At 33.7% G+C, this 21,132-nt stretch overlaps 1 protein-coding gene across 2 annotated transcripts in view; it reads left to right on the forward strand.

Moving 5' to 3' along the window:
* The window catches only part of STK3 (serine/threonine kinase 3), a 283,071-nt gene that overhangs the window by 135,794 nt on the left and 126,145 nt on the right, over positions 1 to 21,132 (forward strand). For both annotated transcript variants that reach the window (XM_069466183.1, XM_069466185.1), the window contains one exon: positions 18,225 to 18,362. In XM_069466183.1, coding sequence (XP_069322284.1) covers positions 18,225 to 18,362 — 138 coding nt within the window. The remainder of the gene's footprint in view (positions 1 to 18,224; positions 18,363 to 21,132) is intronic.

A 21,132-nucleotide genomic window follows, 5' to 3' on the forward strand; every position in this document is an offset into this window, starting at 1 on the left:
CCGTTTACATTTAATGTAATTACTCATGTTATGGCTTAAGTCTTGCATTTTATATTTTGCTTTCTGTTTGTTTTCATTGTTTTTTTTCTTTGTTTTATTTTTCTTCCCTTCTTGTGGTTTACTTGGAAATTTTTTTAGAGTGCTATTTTGATTTATCTATAGTATTTATGAGCATATTTCTTTGTGAAACTTTTTTAGTGGTTGATTTAGATATTACTATATATTGGTATCATTATTTTACCAGTTTGGGTGAAATGCAGAAACTCTACATCCCTTTATGTCCTTTTACTTTTATCCCATGTATTAATTGTCTTAAATATTTTTTCTGTATACATTTACAACCACATCAATGTCATAATTTTTGCTTATACTGTCAAAAAATAATTTAGAATAGAAGAAAATTCTATTGTATTTACCCTATTTTTGCTTACTAGTAATATATTCTTTTTTCCTTCCTGATGGTCCAAGTTTTCTACTTTTAGTTTTTCCTTTCTATAGAGAACTTGCTTTAACCATTCTTTTAATGTAGGTCTGTGGTGGCAAATTCTCTTAATTTTCTTTCATCTGAGAATGTCTTGATTCTTCACACATTCATTAAGGATATTTTCACTGGATATAATATTCTGGGTTGACAGTTGTTTTATTTCAGCACTTGAGAAATGTTATGCCACTGTATTCTGATATCCATGGTTTCTGATAGAATTCTGATGTCATTTTGTTTTTTCTCTGTCTAAGGACAACTATAAGTTATCATTTTTCTTCATCTGCTTTCAAGATTTTTTTCTTTGTCTTTAGTTTTCATAAGTTTAATCATGATGTGTCATGGTATTAATTTCTTTAGGTTTATCCTGTTTGGGGATTGTTCAGCTTTTTGAACCTGTAGGTTTATGTCTTTTGCCAAATTAGGGAAGTTTTCAGCCATTATATTTTCAAATACTTTTTATAGACTCTCTTTCTCCTCTCCTGGAACTCCAAAGACATGAATGTTAGATCTTTTGTTTTAGTTCCACAGGTCCCGGAGGCTCTGTTCATTTTTTCCCTAGTCTGTTTTCTCTCTGTTATACGTACAGTATAAATTTTATGTTTTTTCTTCCAGTTCATTGATTCCTTTCTCTGTCCTTCTTTTCTGATGTTGAACCCATTTACTGAGCTTTTTATTTTGATTATTGTAATTTTCAGTTCTAAAGTTTACATTTGGTTCTTCTTTGTATATTCTGATTCTTTGTTGAGGCTTTCTATCTTTACATTTCTTTCAGCCATTTTCATAATTGTTCAGTGAAGCATTTTTCTCATGAATACTCTAAAATATTTGTGAGATAATTATGACATTTCTCTCTTTTTGGTGTTGACATTTGTTCATTGCCTTTTTTTTTTTTTTGTCAGCTTATAGCCTTTCTGGTTCTTGGTATGATGAGTAGTTTTTGGTTGAAAACTGGACATTTTTTCCTATTATATTCTGAGACTCTGGATCTTATTTAAACCTTTTGTTTTAGCTAGACTTTTGTAACTTTGCTTTAGCAGAGGAAGAGGGCTCATTACTGCCAGGTAGAGTTTGAAGTCCAGATTCCCCACTTAGCCTCTGTTGATATCCAAAGTGTGGCAGGAGTGGTTCCTCATTTCTGCTGGGTGCGGGTAGGGGTTCTGTATTCTATGTAGTCTCTGTTGTTTGGGGATGACATTACTACTAGGTGATAGTAAAAGTCTTGATTGTTTTCTGGACCTCCTTAGTGGGTAAGGGGAGAGATACCTCATTACTGCCAGTTTGGTGAGAAAGTCCAGGTTCTATATAATACAGTCTCCACTGCCAATGCCGAAGGGAAGGGGGAGCTGTCTTGTTACTCTCCAATGGCGTGAAAGTCTCTGCTTACTTGGTCTTTTCTCACACCCCCAGGGGAGTAGTATTGTAGGGCCTCATTATAGTCACATGAGGATGGAAGTTTAGGCTGGCATGATTGGAGGGGGACTACAGCGTTTTGTTTTCTTTTTCCTCCTGTGGTGTTTGACCGAAGTAGAGTGAAATTGCCTAAAGTTTTCTTCTTGCTGTGTTGCTTTGCTCTTAGTCCTTTGGCTAGTAAGATCAGGCTTTTGTTGGTTTTTTTTGTTGTTGTTTTTACCTGTTGGCTTTTTCTGGTTGTTGGCTTTTCCCAGCCCTAGTCTGGGCTATTTGAGGCAAAAAGAAAATCCAGGGAACTCATCACTGATGTTCACTGGGTTCCAGGGTCCCTAGCCATTTTTCCTCTCTCCATCTTTTAGATCTTCGTATGCTTCTTTATACATAATATCCATGGTTTTTGCTTGTATTTAATGGGACGAATAGGGAAAAGTACATCTACTCCATCTTCCTAGAAGCAGAAGTTACACACAGGTTTTAAATGGCAATGACTTTCTAATTTATTGAATTTTAGATAAAATACAGTGACCTACACATCTATATAAAAATAAATAAGTGTCATATGAGAAAGAGAGAGAGAGAGAAAGGGAGGGAGGGAGAGAGAGAAAGTGCATGCACACGTAAGGAAAACAATTTGGTTCAGTTTGGTGGTTGTTGCCTAGAGCTGGCCCTTGAAAATTAGTGAGTTTTCATAGTTTCTCCCCTTCTTTTACTTGTGAACTCTCAGTCTCTAAAAATGATAAGTTTTTACTGTATCTCCAAAGTGTGCTAAATGTAGTGAAGGTTTGGAAGTAGATCTTTGGGTCCATACTTTTTGCTTTATACAGTAATTTTTGACCCTGGGTACACCTTAGACTCATTTAGGGAGACAAACAAACAAATAACCTAGGCCTACTTCAGGCCACATTCTTTGGGCTGGGTCCAGGAAATCAGTAATTTTAAAATGCTTCCCAGGTGATTCTAATATATAGCATGTGTTGAAAGCCACTGGCCTAGGGTTTGGAATTGGGTGGTTGCTTGTGAATCATAAGACTTTCTTAAAGAATATGGAGTTAAAAGCGGATACATGAATATTTTTATCATTTTTACTAACTTTGGTAGAATCTGATGATTTATTTATTTATTTGGCAATCATTTGACAAAGGCTGTAGATTAAAAGCATTCTTTTTCCTAGTCCAGGTGAGAGACCATGTTGACAGATTTTTTTTTTCCCTCTAAAATTTAACTCCTAAATTTCACGTTGAATCTGAGATCTATTATTTCTTTCTGATTGTAGAATTCATATATATATGTATGTGTATGTGTGTCTTTTTATTGATTATAGGCTTTTCAGATTTCAATTGTTATTTTTTGTCTTCATGTGTTTTTTTGTTAATTAATTTTAGCTTTAGTTTTTCTTAATCCTAATTTACATTAATTTCTATTAATAGTTTTTTGTTAAAATTGATCTGTAACGGCCGTTATATTGTTCTTGGACCAGAGCCTCATTTATTGCATCACATTGTTGTCATCTTTGACCTAGTTTATTGTTTTATCTTAATTCAGTTACAGGAGCTCTATGTTGATCTTTGCTTGTTTACCTCTAATCCAGTTCTTTGTATCAATTTGGGTTCATAGGCCTTTTATAAGCATATGCCTAAGTTTTACCACATTGATGAGATAGGATTGGAGGCTGAATGATTGTTTTTTATAATGGGTATTACCTTTTTACATTTTGCTATGTTTTGATAACTTGATTGACTATCATAGATTCTATAATAACCCAGTCTTTGCACTTTGGTGGTAAATTGTGACATTGGGTTTTTACTCTAATCATTGTAATTTTATGACAAATGATAATTTTGAGGGTGGCATGTCAGTCATAGGTACTAGACCTGGTAATCGGAGCCTTTCTTTGCCCAGAGATATGTTTTTGAGGGTCCTCATTCTGGCCCTGCTCTGGGCATGCTACATCCCTGTGCCAGAGCCTGTAGCTTTCCCTACTAAATCATGCTTTGCATACCCAGGATCCCAGAATTCCCTGTCTAAAGGAAATCTGTAGGCATCCTCTCTGGGATTGTCCTCCTTAGGGCAGACTGCACCAAGCTATGGTGGAACAAGAGACAGCTAGTGGAAAGCTGGCATATGATGGTGGGGGGACTGGGATAGAGCTAAAATGTGTATGCTGGGGTGTGCTGGGGGTCAGAGGTGGGAATAGAAAGTAGTTAAGGCATAGACCTGAGGTCCCTGGTTTTTTGCCCTGGGATCCTCATATAGTAACAGCAAGCATGATAGTAGGTATAGATATTATTGATTTACTTTGGATTGACTTGAATTATTGTTGCATTTTGGTAAAATTAAACCAGGCAATAACTGCTGTGGCATATAGTATTCTGATCTTTTAATAGGAGTTCATAGTCATGAACTTTGGAACTGTTGCCAGATGATACAAAAGCTGCTAATGACTAAGATTAATTTATTTACCTAATCTTATGATTAGATCATAGTAAGTGACAATTCATGAATCTTTTGTTTAGGATTTATTTTTTTTGTCAATTTTGTAATCGTTTGTTTTTTAAAACATTTTTGTACATTTCAGATAGTTCCTTTGGATGGGAGCATTGGTTCCTCCTTTTGCCTTTTAAAGCTCTGTTATAATTTTGTCTTTTTATTCCTAAAATAATTTATCATGAAAGTTTCTTCTAGATTCTTGATTTCATCATGCTTCTGAAGCTGTTCTGAAATTGCATGTAGTTAGTTTGGCTAACATATATCAATTATTTCTAACATTTTAGTTTCCCTTAAGTTATTTTATTTTTATTTTTATTTCAGGATATTATGAGGGTACAAACATTTTGGTTACATTTTATGTCTTTGCCTCACCCGAGCGAGGATTAGAGGCATGCCTTTCCCCTCTACAATGCTCACTGTGTCCATTAGTTGTGAGTTTATCCCCCTCAACCTCCTAATCCCTGGAAAATATTACTACCGTGTGAGCACCATAGTGTTGATCAGTCAGTGCCAATTTGATGGTGAGTAGATGTGAAGCCTATTTTCCCAATCTTGTGATACCTCACTTCAGATAATGGGCTCAAGCTCTATCCAGGAAAATATAAGAGTTGCTAGATCACTGTCGTTTCTTATAATTGAGTAGTATCTCATTATATACATATACCAAATTTTAATAATCCACTCATGAATTGACGGGAACTTGGGTTGTTTCCACATCCTTGCAATAGTGAATTGTGCTGCCATAAACATTTGGGTGCAGATGTCTTTATTATAGAATGTCTTTTGTTTGTTTGGGTAGATACCTAATAGTACTATTGCTGGATCAAATGGTATTACTATTTTTAGCTCTTTGAGGTATCTCCAAATTCTTATCTACTGAAGTTGCACTAATTTTCAGTCTCACCAGCAGTGTAAGAGTGTTCCTGTCTCTCCACATCCTCACTAGAATTTGTTGTTTTGGGATTTTTTGATAGAGGCCAATCTCACTGGGGTTAGGTGATATCTCATTGTGGTTTTGATTTGCATATCTGTAATGATTAGAGATGTTGAACATTTTTTTTATATGTTTGCTGGCCATTATTCTGTCTTCTTTTGAAAAGTTTCTGTTCATTTCCTTTGCCCATTTATTGATGGGGTTGTTTGATTTTTTTTCTTGTTGATTTTTTTAAGTTCTAGATAGATTCTTGTTATCAGCCCTTTATCGTATGTGTAGAGAGAAAATATTTTCTCCCATTCTGTAGGCTGTCTATTCGCTCTAATGATAGTTTTCTTGGCTGTGCAAAAAGCTTTTTAATTTGATCAGATCTGCAAGCCAATTAGTTCATCAGCTTTATTTTTCAATCTGTTTTATTGATGTGTTTGTATTGTCTTCCTATTTTTCCTAAACTTTTAGTTGTTGTTTCAGTATTCTTTCTACATAGTCTTACATTTCATTTTCTTCTTTTATAATGTATAAATGTTTATGGTCCATTATTTATGGTTACTACTAAAGCAAAGTATATATTGTACCATATTCCAGGTGAGATACTTTATGTAAATAGCTGAGATAAAAATTTCAAGGCTCATAATGGCAGCCAAACAATACTCCTTTTTTGAGGAGGTATTATATTGTTGAAAATGCCTACTATTACTCTAAAATTAAGCATTAAAAGGTCTTATCTCCAAACTTATTTAACATTTTTAAATACTATTGATTTTTTCCACAAATTTTTTTAATTGATTTTATCTACTCTTCGTAAAGCTTCATTCTCATTACATTATTCTGATGTATATAACTTAATCTGCTTTTTCATTAGCAGGGCTCTTCTTTTTTTGCCAATGTAGAAATTTCAGTCATCAGTGATGTAGTATGAACATAATGCTTTCAGGAAAGTTGTGTGTTGTCTAAGGAAGATCAGTGCCTACCCAGACAAGATCCCAAAGAGTAGCATTTATCATTCAAACCTGATCTATCGGTATAATAAATATGGAACTATCTCACAGGGTGGAGTTAAATTAACCAAGTTCATTGGTATACAAACCAAAATTCCAATTTGTTACTTTAAAAATGTATATTTAACTCTGCAGCTAATCATCATATTCTCTTCTGAAGTCAGTTTTATGTAGGAACCCAAATTTTGGTCAGAAGTCTGCCAGGTGAACCTGGTTATTAGAATAAAGCAGTTAGTTGGATGATCTTATTCACTGCAGTCATCAAGTTATGCTCATCCATGTTTACCTTATGAATTTATTTATTGCAAGGACCAGATGTTTTTTCTAGTGGTCAAGGGCATCTTGGACAGAACTGGAGGCATACTACCAATTTCGTTTCTCCAGATGCCCTTTTATTGTCTTATGCACCATGTCCCTTCATCATTTTTTTCAGGCATAACAAAATAGAGTTACTTAGAAAAAAAAATCATATACCAAATTGTATCTATGTTGGCATTTTAAATGTATGAAAAAGTATCTAAATATAATAAAGATTAGAAGGACACATTGTAAAACAAAACAAGTCCCGTCAGTTTATGTAATTTGCATTCATTATAGAATACTGGTTTCAAGACCTTTTGGTGTGAGCATCCCTTTCCCCTCTTAAAAACTAATGACCTAAGAGCTTTTGTGTATGTGAATTTTATCAATATTATATTAAAAATTAAAAGTGAGAAAGTTAAAATGTATATTTATTAATTCAAGTAATTCTATATTTTAACATAATATATATTTATGAAAAATTAGTATTTTCCTCCCTGAAAAAGTAATGAATGGATGGCTTAATAGAAAATAGTTTTTGTATTCAATTTGTTATAGCACATTTTGATTGAAGTGTATAAAAAAATCTGTCCTAACATAGATATTAATATATGGTTTAATAAGGGATATCAGTATTCTAGTGTTTTTCTCTTATAATTATGAATATTCTTCTTTGATATTACACCAAAACTCAACAGTTGTATTTTTTAAAGGTTAATTTTAATATTGGAATCTGAAATCATAGTAGTAAATTGACTATTTTGTTACATTAAAATCCATTTTTCTATCTTGTACTTTGAATCTATCTTTACTTATGCATGATTATTCCAATTTGTCATTTGAAAAATACTGATTCACTAGATTCTGTTGATTTTTCAAATTTTGACATAATATACAGTACAAAAAAGTCACGTTTGTCAGTATCACTACCAATCTCATCAGAAAAGTTTTTAAGTATTGGGACACTGTTAAGTTCATGGTGGCAGACAGATTTTTTTGAAAATTTGACTTTTCACTTGAAAGCTTGAATTTTATCATTGGTATCAAAAACCATTTGTGTTTTCTTGATGTGATAGTCCCACTTGATTCATTTCTGAGAAAATTTCTGCCACATATCCAAATCTGAATAATCAAAGTTTGTGTATCAGTCTTTCTTTCAAATAAAAAAGATATTTCCTGAAAAAACCTGTGGTTCAGCTTGCAACTTAATCACACAAAATTTTCCTTGAGACAACTATTGTACTTTGATATGCACAGACGAAGTTTATGCATACTTCCCATTTCATCACAGAGTGCTAAAAACAGGTGTACTCAGATATCAAGATTCAATAAAACAAATTTTTAAATCAAGGATATTCTTAGTAAAAAATGACTTTTTGGTTTATTTTTTGCTTTTTTTTTTAATTGTGAATGTATGGCAATGAAGAATATTTACAGTTTGGTTCCCCTGCTTTATTGGTGCCAGGGTGCCAGCAGTTTTACCCATTATTGCCTTACACTTTTAGTATGAGAAATAAAACTAAAATCCTAAGTTCCCCAACTGACTGGACCTTGCTGTTGGCCAAGAGGACCCCAGAGAAACCTTAAAACTGAGTTCCTGGCCATGGTGGGATGGGAGGTCAGACATTCCTCCTTATACCTACCTCCCTCAACTGCCATTAGGCTTTCTTCCCTAAGGGTTAAATGGAATCAGCCTTTTTTTTTTCTTTTTTTTAATTTTAGCATGTTATAGGTGTACAGATGTTTAGGTTGCATATATTGCCTTGGCCCTGCCTGAATCAGAGCTTCAAGTGTGTCCATCCTGCAGATGGTGCACACCACCCTCATTAGGTGTGAATATACCCATCCCCTCCACCCACCTCCCATCTGCCCGACACCCCATGAATGTATATGTGCGCATAAGTGTTGTTCAATTAATAACAATTTGATGGTGAGTACATATGGTGCTTGCTTTTCCATTCTTGTGCTACTTCACTTAGTAGAATGGGCTCCACCTCTATCCAAGATAATACAAGAGGTGCTAGATCACCATTGTTTGCTGTGGTTGAGTAGTACATCATGGTACTCCATGAGTAGTACTCAGCCATAAAAAGAAATAAAATAATGTCTTTTGCAGCAACTTGGTTGGAACTGGAGACAATTATCCTAAGTGAAGTATCTCAGGAATGGAAAACCAGACATCACATGTGTGCTCTATAATTGGGAGCTAAACAATGGACATACACAGGCACAAGGAGATGTAAAGGTCATTGGAATCTGAGAAGGGGGAGAGAAGGAGGGAATGAAGGGTAATAACTTACTTATCAGGTACAATGAACACTGTTCTGGTGATGGGCACACTAAAAGCCCTGACTTAAGCATTACACAAGGTATCCATGTAACAAAAACATTTGTACCCCCTTAATATTTTGATAAATATTAAATAAATCAATCTAAATCTAAAAAGACTAGTAGTTCTCAATGTTGGTTGCACATTATAACTATTTGGGAGATAAAGAAAAAATACTGTGCCTGGTCCTCACCCTAGATCAATTAAATCAGAATCTTTAATGGGTAGAACTAATTTCTATAGGTTCTGAATGTCTTTTGACATGGCCCAGTTAGTCTTTGAGTGATTTATAGGCAATAAGATGCTTTAGGCTCACCTTGTAATTTCCCTGCCCTACATCTGAAATAAATCAGTTTCTCTCAGAGACTTCATGGTATTTCAGACCTTATACGTTTGAACATTCTGGTCTCTTTTCTATGCTTCACTAACTCATTCATTCTTTAGGACTCAGGTTAAATTTCATCTTTTTCTTAAACAGCCACCAGGGCTAAGTCATCTTATAATGCCCATTGCTCACATCTATTTGAGCACTTACAGTCTTTTACTGAAATGATCTGATATGCATTTTCCTATCCCATTGGACTCTAAACTTCTAGAAATTCTTATATTGCAGGTATGGGTACATTTTATGTGCTTAATTAAAAAAGTTAAACTGATTATAGGACTTCTAATTTGGAGGATCTGAGAGAATGGAATTTATGGTAAAGTCTCTTAAGTATTGGCTCTTGTTCACTTTTGATTTCCTCTACAGCCATGTTTTTTTATGAATGTTGTTGAATTGTACTAAAGGGACATTATATTTCAATCTTGAAAGATGGTTAAGATTTAAGTGGAAGCAGTGGAGGGTGTTGAGATTTCAATTGTGCATGCCTGAGTGGTGGTTGTAGAGGCAGACTGGAATAGGCAACAACTTAAGGGTTGGTGTTAAATGAAGCCTTTGCAATTGCAAATAAGATTTTTGAAAGTTAAAAAAAATTTAAAATCTATCACAGTAAAAAAAATTAAAAGGAACTTACGCACAAAAGTGGCTGTTTTGAATTGACAGTTTGAATTTTTGTGATTATGTTCCATCTTTCAACCTTTATTGCTGCAAATTTGTCATTTTTATGTAAAGGTAATCATTATTTACTGTTGTTTTACTTTCTCACTTTCACTGTTTAAAACTTTTCTTTGTGGTTTTGTAATTCACACATTTGTCACCTTTTATGGCAATATGTTACTCTATTTTATTGATCTGTAGTAATTAGTCATTCCTAGTTCTACATTTTTTGTTTTCAGTTTTCCACTGTTAGAGACAGTATAATTTCTTTATACAAATACTTTCCCATTTTCTTTTCTGAAGGCTGAATATATGTAACAGAGCCTTTATCTTAGAATTATTTGTGGCAGAAATTTAATACAAACACAGAGGTATTGCGTATGCTAAGGAGTCAAATAAACCTGAGTTCTTACTTTGACAGCCACTTTACTAGCTGTGTGATCCTGAATAAGCTAGTTTACTTTTGTAAGCCACAGTCATAAAATTAGGTTAATAATAGCTTACATTATTGAGTATTTAAAATTGTGGCAGGTGCTGGTCTATTTTACATGTATTAATCTATTTCAGATTCAAAACAACCTTAATATTCCCATGTGAAGATGTGACAACAGAGGCATGGAGTAGTTAAATAGGTTAGATAGCTACTAACAATGGTGCTGTTATTGTACCCGGTGCCATCTAGAGCTGGTTCTGACCTCTGGAGCTGGTTCTCTTATTCACTTTGTACTGCCAAGGCACCAACTGTACCCTCTCCCTTAATTTGGTTTCCAGGTTGGCAAATTGGTCTTTATTGGCCAGATTAATGATTACTGAAGTTCCTCTGACTAGAGCTGGAGTGAATTGTGAGTTTATGCTCCTAGTACTTTAACCTTGTACTTACTGTAGAAATTGTACTGTAGGAGCAAGGTTCACTTTAGATTTTACTTCAAAATTTCTATGTGTTTCATATTTGTTTTTGAAGGAGGAATCATAAAAATGTAGATTTGCATTTTTATGCTAATATCTAGAAGGCCTTCTGTTATCCTTTCCTCTCCTTCCCCATCTCCATCTCCCTTGTTTGTAACTAGAATTTAATATTTGTCTAGCTGGAATTTTACTTTTAGATTGCTAGGCAGTTAGAATGCTGGAGTCTTTTATACCCAAAGAGGCACCTGATAAACATTGCAACCTCCTTACTTACATGAAAAAAACCAAAAACAAAAAAATAAAATAACTGAGGTTGCACAATCAGGCAGTGTTTTAGAACTCAAGCCTCTTTTTCTGACTCAGATCCAGTGTTGGTCTCATTCCACTGTACTGTTTGCTCTCTTATTTGTAGTGGTCTTTTATAAATTAATATTATTACTATTTTTCCTTTCAGAAATTATTTTTTATTTTAGTTAGTAGCTTGTTACCTTTATATTTATGTTTGTTATCAGGAAATAGCTATATTTGTTTAGTTCTTTGTAGTTTTGTAAAGTGTTTCTCGTCCTTTATCTCATTCATTTGTTGCAAAGATAACCTTTTGCTTATATACCTCAAGTTCTTAAATAGTGGCATGGATTTCTGTGTTATCATGTCATGCTCATCGTTTCTTTACTTTCACAAACCCAGCTGCCTTAGCTTTAGACATGTGTTGACTCATTCCACTGAGATGATAAAGTTTAGGCATTGTAGCTTGTCATTTCCAGGTCTTTCCACATCTTCTGGGTACTCCTAGAGTCTAAGGCGTGAAATTCCAGTTATGAAGATGATTAGTTGTTTTGAAGCACCTGTATTTCTTGGCTTCTTAAGACTACTAGTGATCAGGGAAGTTCTTTTTAAAACTTAAACAGAGGTTCAATATGTAGTCAAGCAACACACTGTGTAGAAACAAACACAAGGATAATCATTTTATTGTACTAACATTCTTCAATCAAAATGGTGTTAGAGATAAGATAAATTATATGGCTATAATGTGTGTTAGTGTGATTTGGTTGGTGGTAGGGGAGTGAATTGTTAGTGTAAGGCTCGCCACTGATTGCCAAAACTTTCTACAACGGTGGCCTATTACCTAATGAACTAATACAAAACCTGGAGATTCTTAAGAGGATCCTCTGTGACTTGTGGTTAGGTTAAATCCATGGAACATAGTATAGTCTCTCAGAAAATCTATTAGTGTGTTTTTGATTATCCAACCTTAAACAATGGAAATGAAAGGTATAGTAGTTTTCCTGGAGACATTTTGGTAAATCATACATTAAGACTTATTTGTTTGAATGGTGTGCTCAGTGTTCATGCTTGTTCAATGCTTGTTTAAGAGTAGGATGTGACATTTTAAGTTAACTTTATGATAGTGCTGGGTAAATAAGAGTTAGTGTTAAGCTTTTTATCGTGGGTTTCTAATAGCTACTGCTGAGGTGAGCCTTATATGCTAAGATTATCTGAAGATAAGACTGCAGCTAACTGGCTCAAAGTTCAAAGGAGAGCATTAGCTTCAAGGACACAAATCACTGAGTTGTTATCCACCAATTTGTAACAGAAGTATAGATGAACAACATTTATCTAGACAATCTAGTGTCATTTACCTGCAATTTGAGGTCAGTCTCTATAGGGGCTTATGTAGGTCCTTTGAACTGTTTTGCAGAGATGAGAGTTCAAATTTACTTTTATTCTTCAATTTGCAGTAGCAGGTGGTTTTGTGTACCTTTTCCAGCAGCTGCTGTTAACCGCATTTTGCCCATTTTTAAAGGTATTTCACGTTCTGCCTCAACTATGGAGCTGTCTGAGATTAATTATGTTGTTTACAGACAGGATTTCATTGTCTGGTGCTCTATTGTTTGCTATTTGTTTGATATGTATTTTTTTCCCTCCACAAGTTGACTATGAGCTCTGTGGATCTGAGATATGTATCCTATTTTAAAATCTATAGTACATACTCAGATACTTAAGGGGATCATGAGATAAAGTAGATAATTAAGCCAGGCTAGATGGGGTCCATGCAAAAGGGAGAACATACACTCCAGTTGGTTTAAATCAGCTTAATTATCACAGATTCTTACCTTGTGGGAATGTGAGCTTGATGTTGTCTTAATAAAATATGTCCCCTAGCACTTGGCCTGTCACCTTGTTACATCTAAATTATAGCATTGTTCTGAACACATAAAAATGTTTTATAAATACTTGCTTGATTGAAAGATGCTTACTGTTTTGTCATACTGGCTATGCTGCTTTTGAAGGACTAACATAGATATAATATGTATAATATGATGTAAGATGTGTAAAAGTGTTATCATCTATTAAAGGATTTGCCCCTTTTGAAAGAAGATGCATATACTGATAGATTAACTCTTACCCTAGAATCAGCAAACTTGGATATTGAGTCTTCACTGCTGTGTCCCTAGAAAGTTTTTTGGATCACTTTCCAAGTTACAGAAACCAGTGAGAACACATTGTACTAAATGGCTGCATATTCTGAGGGCATTCAAAAGAATCATATAGTGAGTGCCTTGCAATTAAGGTGTCTATTTTTTATTTCTTAAATTCTGAAATGATCTTTCATTCTTCTTTTTTCTACCACTCCCAAATAATATCGTTAGCATACTCTTGGTTCCTCCTTTGACGTATCTCATGCCTCATTTTTTCCATTTCATTTCGGTAGATACCATCCTAGTTTGTATTTTTTGTTACTTGTGTTGGGATATCTACACTAGCCCCTAACTGACTTTTGTATTCCATATTTTGAGTGCCTCCAGGTTTTGTTTGTTTTTATTTTTATTTATTTATTTTTTTTTGTTGAGACAGAGTCTCACTTTGTTGCCCAGGCTAGAGTGAGTGCCGTGGCGTCAGCTTAGCTCACAGTAACCTCAAACTCCTGGGCTCAAGCGATCCTACTGCCTCAGCCTCCCGAGTAAGCTGGGACTATAGGCATGCGCCACTATGCCCGGCTAATTTTTTCTATATAGATTTTTAGGTGTCCATATAATGTCTTTCTATTTTTAGTAGAGACGGGGTCTCACTCAGGCTGGTCTCGAACTCCTGACCTTGAGCAATCCACCCGCCTCGGCCTCCCAGAGTGCTAGGATTACAGGCGTGAGCCACCGCGCCCGGCCGGTTTTGTTTGTTTTTAAATCTACTTCTTGGGTCATAAACATACTCTTGATTAAAAACAAAAACAAACACACACACCCCAGAAAAAAACTTCTTTCAGTAGTTGTATACCTTCTTGCAGACCAAACATTTACGGTGGAACTCCATGTCTTCCATTGTTTCTAATCTTATCTTTCCCTAATCAGTTACATAATAAATCTACTTGCTTTTTGCTCCTCTCCACAGCCTTACTCCCCTCTCTTCTTTTCCTTATGCTGTTTCTTCTAATGGGAGTGATCTCTCTTATTTATGCCTTATATCATTTCTTCTATTATTGTACTATTTTTTAAATCTTTTACTGTTTGTTCTTTCATCACCAGAGTGGGTAATAAGTTTCGTAAGCATAGTAACTTTGTTTCTTGCTGTGTCTTTGAGTATGTAATGCCTAATACCATGCTCTGTATAGTAGGCACTTAACAAATATTTCTGAACTTGATTATTACTTTGTATTTTCCCTCATTCATACTTTTTATTAAAATATACACAACATAAAACTCACTATTTTAATCATTTTTAAGTTTATAGTTCTGTGGAATCAAGTACATTCATATTACTGTGCAATAATCACCACTGTCCGTCTCCAGAACTTTTTCATCTTTCCCAGCTAAACTTCATGCCCATTAAATGCTGAATCCTCATTGTCCCTTTCCCCCAGCTCCTGGCAACCATCATTCTACTCTCTGTCTGTAAGAATTTGACTGCTCTAGGTCCTCATGTAAGAGGAATCATATAATATCTGTCTTTTTGTGACTGGCTTATTTCACTCAAAATAATGTTTTCAGGGTTCATCCATGTTGTAGCACGTGTCAAAATTTTCCTCGTTTTTGAGGTTGAAAAATATTCCATTGTATATATAAACCACATTTTGTTGATCCATTTATCTGTCAACGAATACATGGGTTGCTTCTGCTTTTGGCTATTGTGAATAATGCTGCTGTTAATATAAACGTGGGTATATAAATATCTGTTCAAGTCTCTGCTTTTAATTCTTTTGAGGTATATATCTAGAAGTGGAATTAGAGGATCATATGGTAATTTTATGTTTAATTTTTTGAGGAATTGCCATACGGATTTTCATAGTGACTGTATCATTTTACATCTCTTTCCACAGTGCTCAAGGGGTCCATTTGCTCCACATCTTTGCCAACACTTGTTATTTTTTTTTCTTCCTCTTTCTCTCTTTCTGTTTTTCTCTTTCCTTTTCTTTTCCTTCTTTCCTTCCCTTCTTTCTCCCCCCCCCCCATAATAGATATTCCAATGGGTATGAAATGCTATCTTTTTGTGGTTTTTATGTACATTTCCCTAGTAACTAGTGATATTGAGTCTCTTTTCTTGTGCTTTTTGGCATTTGTGGATCTTCTTTGGAGAAATGTCTGTTTAAGCCTTTTGTCCATTTTTAATGGTAATGTTTGTGTTTTTGTTGTTGAGTTGTAGGATTTCTTTATTCTAGAAATCAACTACTATCAGATATGATTTGCAAATATTTTTCTTCATTCTGTGGGTTGTCTTTTCAGTATGTTAATAGTGTCCTTTGATGCACAAAGGTTTTTAATTTTGAAGAAGTCCAGCTTATCTTTTTTTTTTAATTGCCTGGACTTTTGTTGTTAATACCGAAGAAATCATTGCCAAATTCAATGTCATAAAAACTTTTCCCCTATGCCTTCTTCTAAGAGTTCATAGTTTTAGCTTTTATGGTTAGGTTTTTTATCATTTTGAGTTAATTTTTATGTATGTTGTAGCATAAGCATCCATTCACTTTTTTTTTTTTTTTTTTTTGCATGTGGATATAAAGTATTCCCAACATCATTTGTTGGGAAATAAAGAAAAGACTATCTTTTCCTTATTGAATGGTCTTTCATGTTTGATTGAATGATCTTCAACTTTATTGACTATCATAGTTGTGATTGTAGGTTTTAAGATCTTTCCTGTCACTGCTTATCTTAAAAGCTTAAAACTTGTTTATGCTTTCTTTCCCACTTGGAAATAAAAGGAAGAACTTGGTAGATCTATACATTGAAAATAGAATCATCATTTATCATCTCTTCTATTCTCTTTCTAGGTATTTTTTTAGATTTAGTAATCCACTTTGTTTTGTATTTTACCTTCTTACTTCTTGAAACATATTAGAAGCATTAGAATACTTTGCTAATCTTTTAAATGAAGGGCCTTTTGTAGGTCTGAAATTTTGTTTTTAACTTGCTTAACCTCTCTGGGCTTTACATTCCTTTTCTGTAAAATTGAAATGATTGAACTGAATGATCTGTCCTATATTTTTAATTGTGGATATTCTATGATTCTAAGATACATATGAATGGCTTTTAATCAGTTAATAAAAATTCAGTGGAGAATAGAACACTTTTATGTAACGAATGCATTAAAATAGATATCCCCAGAATGTATTATCTTTATTACTTTTTCTGCAGTATTGGTGTTTTCTCCATATATGAACAGAATTTTTAAACATACCTAGTTTAAAAATTTAAACTAAAATTTAAAAACTAAACATGGTTAGTCTTTTTCAATGGTAAAAAACTTAATTTCTAAGTATTATTGTTGTATTACCATCTTTATCCTCTTTATGCATTAAGGAGAATGGGCATAAATTAACACATTGACTGCCACACAAAGAAACCAGGAACTTTTCCTTGGGGCCACAGTGTTTTATCATGAAAATAGAATGAAAACTTTGAGTGTAATTTAAAGGTAAACATAAACAGAAAAATGAAATTTATTGACTTCTATGCATTTAATCCAAGCTTTCGGAATTAAATTTTCAATATTAATTGTAACTATAAGAACATCAACAAGTAATATTTTATATTTGCTTCACATGGCCCCAGGGTCAAAACTAGAGTGAGTTAAATACAACTCTCATGGCAGTTAATGTGTAAATGTACATAAATTTATTTGCACATGAACAGAGAGGACCACCAAAAGCCAGGTGAAAAAAGTAAGGAGGGAATAGAGACAGAGATGCCTTTTTCCTGGAAAGTCAGAGCATTCTGCAACCTAGAAAGGGAATTTTTTGATGCTATTCTCCTAGGTATACATTTGAGAGGACCATGATTGTATGGTACATGTGTATATATTGATTAAGATTACTAAAAAGTCATTTTTTCATCATCTCACCTATGTGTTGATTATGTAATTATATAAACTTACCTGTTAAACTACAGTTAGTTATAACATAGCTTAATTCATTTTGCTTTTGCTTTGTAAAATCTTTGTCAATTGCTTGTTTGCCTTTTGTCTTTTTTATGTGGAAATAAAAATAATAATAGCCTGTATTTTTCAAGTGTTAATACATTTGTTTCAATTTTATTGTTTTTACATCTTTCATATCTTTTCAAAGAAAATAATGTTGTAGTGGTGGTATTTTACCAGGAACTATTCCAGATGTCCAGGAGAGGAGTTAATTCATTACATAGAGTGATTTCTTAAGAACATTAGGGATTAATTCTTTTGGTTAAAAAGGGTGACTGGCTAGGAGAACAGAGATGAGATGGAGACTTTTTATGGCTTTTGAATTTTGAGCTAACTGAATGCATTATTACTATTAAATTATTAGCACTAAATCATTAGCAATAAATTAAAGTGGTATATTGCCTATAAAACTTTTTATTTGGAATCCTGACTCATATATTTAAAAAGAGAAATATCAAGCATTATTTCAAATCACAGCAGTAATTTTATTTATACTTAAATTTTCTGGCTTGCAGAAGCAAAGTAGACTGCTGCTATTAGCCATTTTGAGCAGTAGTACTTATATAAAACTGAAATAAGTAAATCTGGCATGCAGTAGCAAAATTTGGGAATATATCTGTTTAACTAGGGTAAGTCCTTGGTTTGGTAAAGGGTCAGAAATGCAGTCTTCTTTGGGATTTATAAAAAATAATAGATAAAATAAAGAATGATGTGCTCAATGAGCTACAATTTAAATAGAGGAAATTTAATGGGAAATGATTACATTAGTAGCAGATGGACTTGCTTCCTGAATTGCAGCCTTACTGGAAATCCTAGAACAACTTAAATTTGTTTTTCAGATTTAGAGTCTGATAAAAAGATAAAGAGATTTGTTTATTTGATTGTGCTGTTGTGATTCTAACTATGTCTTTTGGATATTTCATTTTTACTAGGCTATTTTTATGATTCCCACAAATCCACCACCAACATTCAGGAAGCCAGAACTTTGGTCTGATGATTTCACCGATTTTGTTAAAAAGTGCTTAGTGAAGAATCCTGAGCAGAGAGCTACTGCAACACAACTTTTACAGGTAAGTGCTTTTGCCTTTAAGGGAAGGGTATTTTCTTCATAACTTTTAGCTTTCTGACATTCGCCAGAATTGCTGAGAGTTTCATAACTGATTTCTAAAGATGTAAACCACCCCAGGAAATAAAGATTGTTCGCGCACACACACACATACACACACACCCCACCACATCATTCTTCTGTACATTGTCTTTGTCTCATTTTCTGTTTTCCAGGTTCAGTCTTCTACTTTTTTCTTTTTTCTCTTTCCTCTTTCATTCTTTCTCCCTCCCTCCCCTCTTTTCTTTTCCTTTCCTCTTCCTTTTTTCCTTCTTCCCCTCCCTTCTTCTTTTTCCTTTTTTTTTTGTTAGCTATTTCTCCCAACATTGTTTTAAGACAAAATTTGCAAAGGGTTCTCATTTCAGAAATGAGTTTCGTAGTTACTATTTCTCATGTTTTTTTCTTATGTTCCTTAACTCATTTTTCCTTTGACTTTTTGCTCCACTGTAAGATATGTAAGTATAAGATCCCTGAACTCCTTGAAAAGTTATCACATGTTGTAAATACAAGTTACAAGATTACCTAAATGAAGAGTTGCAGTATCCCTGCTACAAATAGACTTTGTAACCAGAATGTCAGGAGATTTTTTTAAATCTGCCTTGAAATTTAATGCAGATTAAAATAATTTAATGTTTATAATGGGACTTCGTGAACCTTTATTTTCCCAACAGAATTGCCTCAGAATTCTCAGCTAATAGTATGTCTCACATTTAACAAAACTTGATATTTGCAAAATGGTTCTTACTGTGAAATAACAAAAGGATTCAAAACATGATTCTTGTAAAAAGTGACTTCCCAAGCTGCCATTTTTAAAGAAGGATTTCTTGAGGGGTATGGAAAACAGACTCTTAAATATAATGCTTGTTGTTATGAAAATTTAACTTAATCTCCATGGAAACCAATTTAGCAATATCTATCTAAAATAAAAATATTCTTTGACCCAGAAATTGCACTTCTAGGAATTTATTCTACAGAAAGATTTAACCTTGTGTGAAATGACATATGTATAAAAATATTCATAGAACACTGTAATAGTAAAAAGATTGGAAAGAACCTAAATATCTGTCAACAAATTGGAAACAATCTGAGATCCATTGAGGAGCGACTGGAAAAAAAAAAAAATAACAAGGTGTATACTTTTGAAAAAGGAGAGTTTTATTTCTGATAGAGGGTAGCAACTGCTGGATGGCCATTCCAGCAGGTTAGGAAGCTAAGCCCTGGCCAGAAACCAAGCACAAATGCCGTACAGAAGAGACAAAAGGCAGTTTTATTATGATGGGGGTGGTCAAATATACATGCTTAATAAGCTATAGTAGTAGTCATGAATATTTATGAAGGAAAATCATATGCATGTAATTATGCTTTATCTCTCCCATCCCATCATGGCTGGGACCCTCAGAGGTTTCTGGGGTCCTGTTGGCCGAGAGGGGTCCATTCAGTTAGCAGAGGGCTTAGGATTTTATTTTTAGTTCACAATACCTATAGACATACACATATATACATATGTCAATGCTTATAATAGAGTATTTCTGGAAAAATAAGCAAGAAACTGGGCTCCAAAAAAGGCAACTAACTGTATGGATGAGAGGCAAGAGTGGGATGGAGACATTGAATACTTTTTATGAGACTTCAGAGATTTGAGTTATGTGCAAGTATTATCTTTCAAAAATTAATTAAGATGATAAATTTTATGTATATTTTTCCACAATAAAAATTGAAAAAATTAAGTAATTAAAACATTTATTTTGAAATATTTTCAACATATTTCATTTTGAAATATTTCATATAAAAAAAGGGTAGTTCAATGGGGACTACTTTTGCACCCCCTAGTATCCAGTGCTTAATACATATGTATTGAACTTAATGTGTGTTTATTTATCATAAACTTCTGACTTAAATATTTTTTTTTAGGTAGGATAATTGATTATGTTTAGTTTCATTAGAATTTTATTTTGCTGGAAGCCTAGAAACCATTCTGTCTCTTTAAGGGGTTTTGCATATGTCTTATCTATTATTTAAATCACAGTTTAACTCTCAGTGGACAATCAGTGGACAATCTTATTATCAAGTTTTAGTAGACAGATATCTATAGCTCACATGCACAGATTATACCATGTTGATTTCTAGAGCCCAATAAACAAATAATTTTTAAAAAGAAATTCATGGTGGATTTTTAAAATAGTGGTTGGTATTCTATGACACAGATAGATAATTTTGCAATTTTAGAAAAATCATAGACTGGAAGGATCCTTTGAGATTATTATGTTGAAATCTTAGAAGTTTTTAAAAGATGAGGAATTTGAACTCCCAGAGCTGTTAAAAGACAGAGTTCATTTTTAATTTAGTAGCACTAGACTTTCTGATCTGCAGATCATCCTTATACTTGCTGGTGGGCAGCCTAAAACCCAAAAGTCAGTTCCTGGCCCAGGCTAGCCTCCTATGCGACTTTTAGGTTGACTGAGATCTGCCATTATTTGAATCAATCCCTGGGCTTGGCTGGAACAGGTGGTGTTCATGGGTCACTTTGTGAACTTCTGTGGTGTGTATTCAAGGGAAGTGTAGAAACTTTACCTCCCTTTTTGTCCCACCTTTTGTAATATAATTGTCTTAAATACTTGTATTAACATTGTCTTAAATAATTCCTCTACCCACATCAGTATTATAATATTTACTGTAACCTTAAAACATAATTGAGGAAAATCAAGAGAAGGATATCTACTGTACTTACTGTATTT

Source organism: Eulemur rufifrons, chromosome 3 (assembly GCF_041146395.1).
Source record: "Eulemur rufifrons isolate Redbay chromosome 3, OSU_ERuf_1, whole genome shotgun sequence".
Classification (NCBI taxonomy): Eukaryota; Metazoa; Chordata; class Mammalia; order Primates; family Lemuridae; genus Eulemur; species Eulemur rufifrons.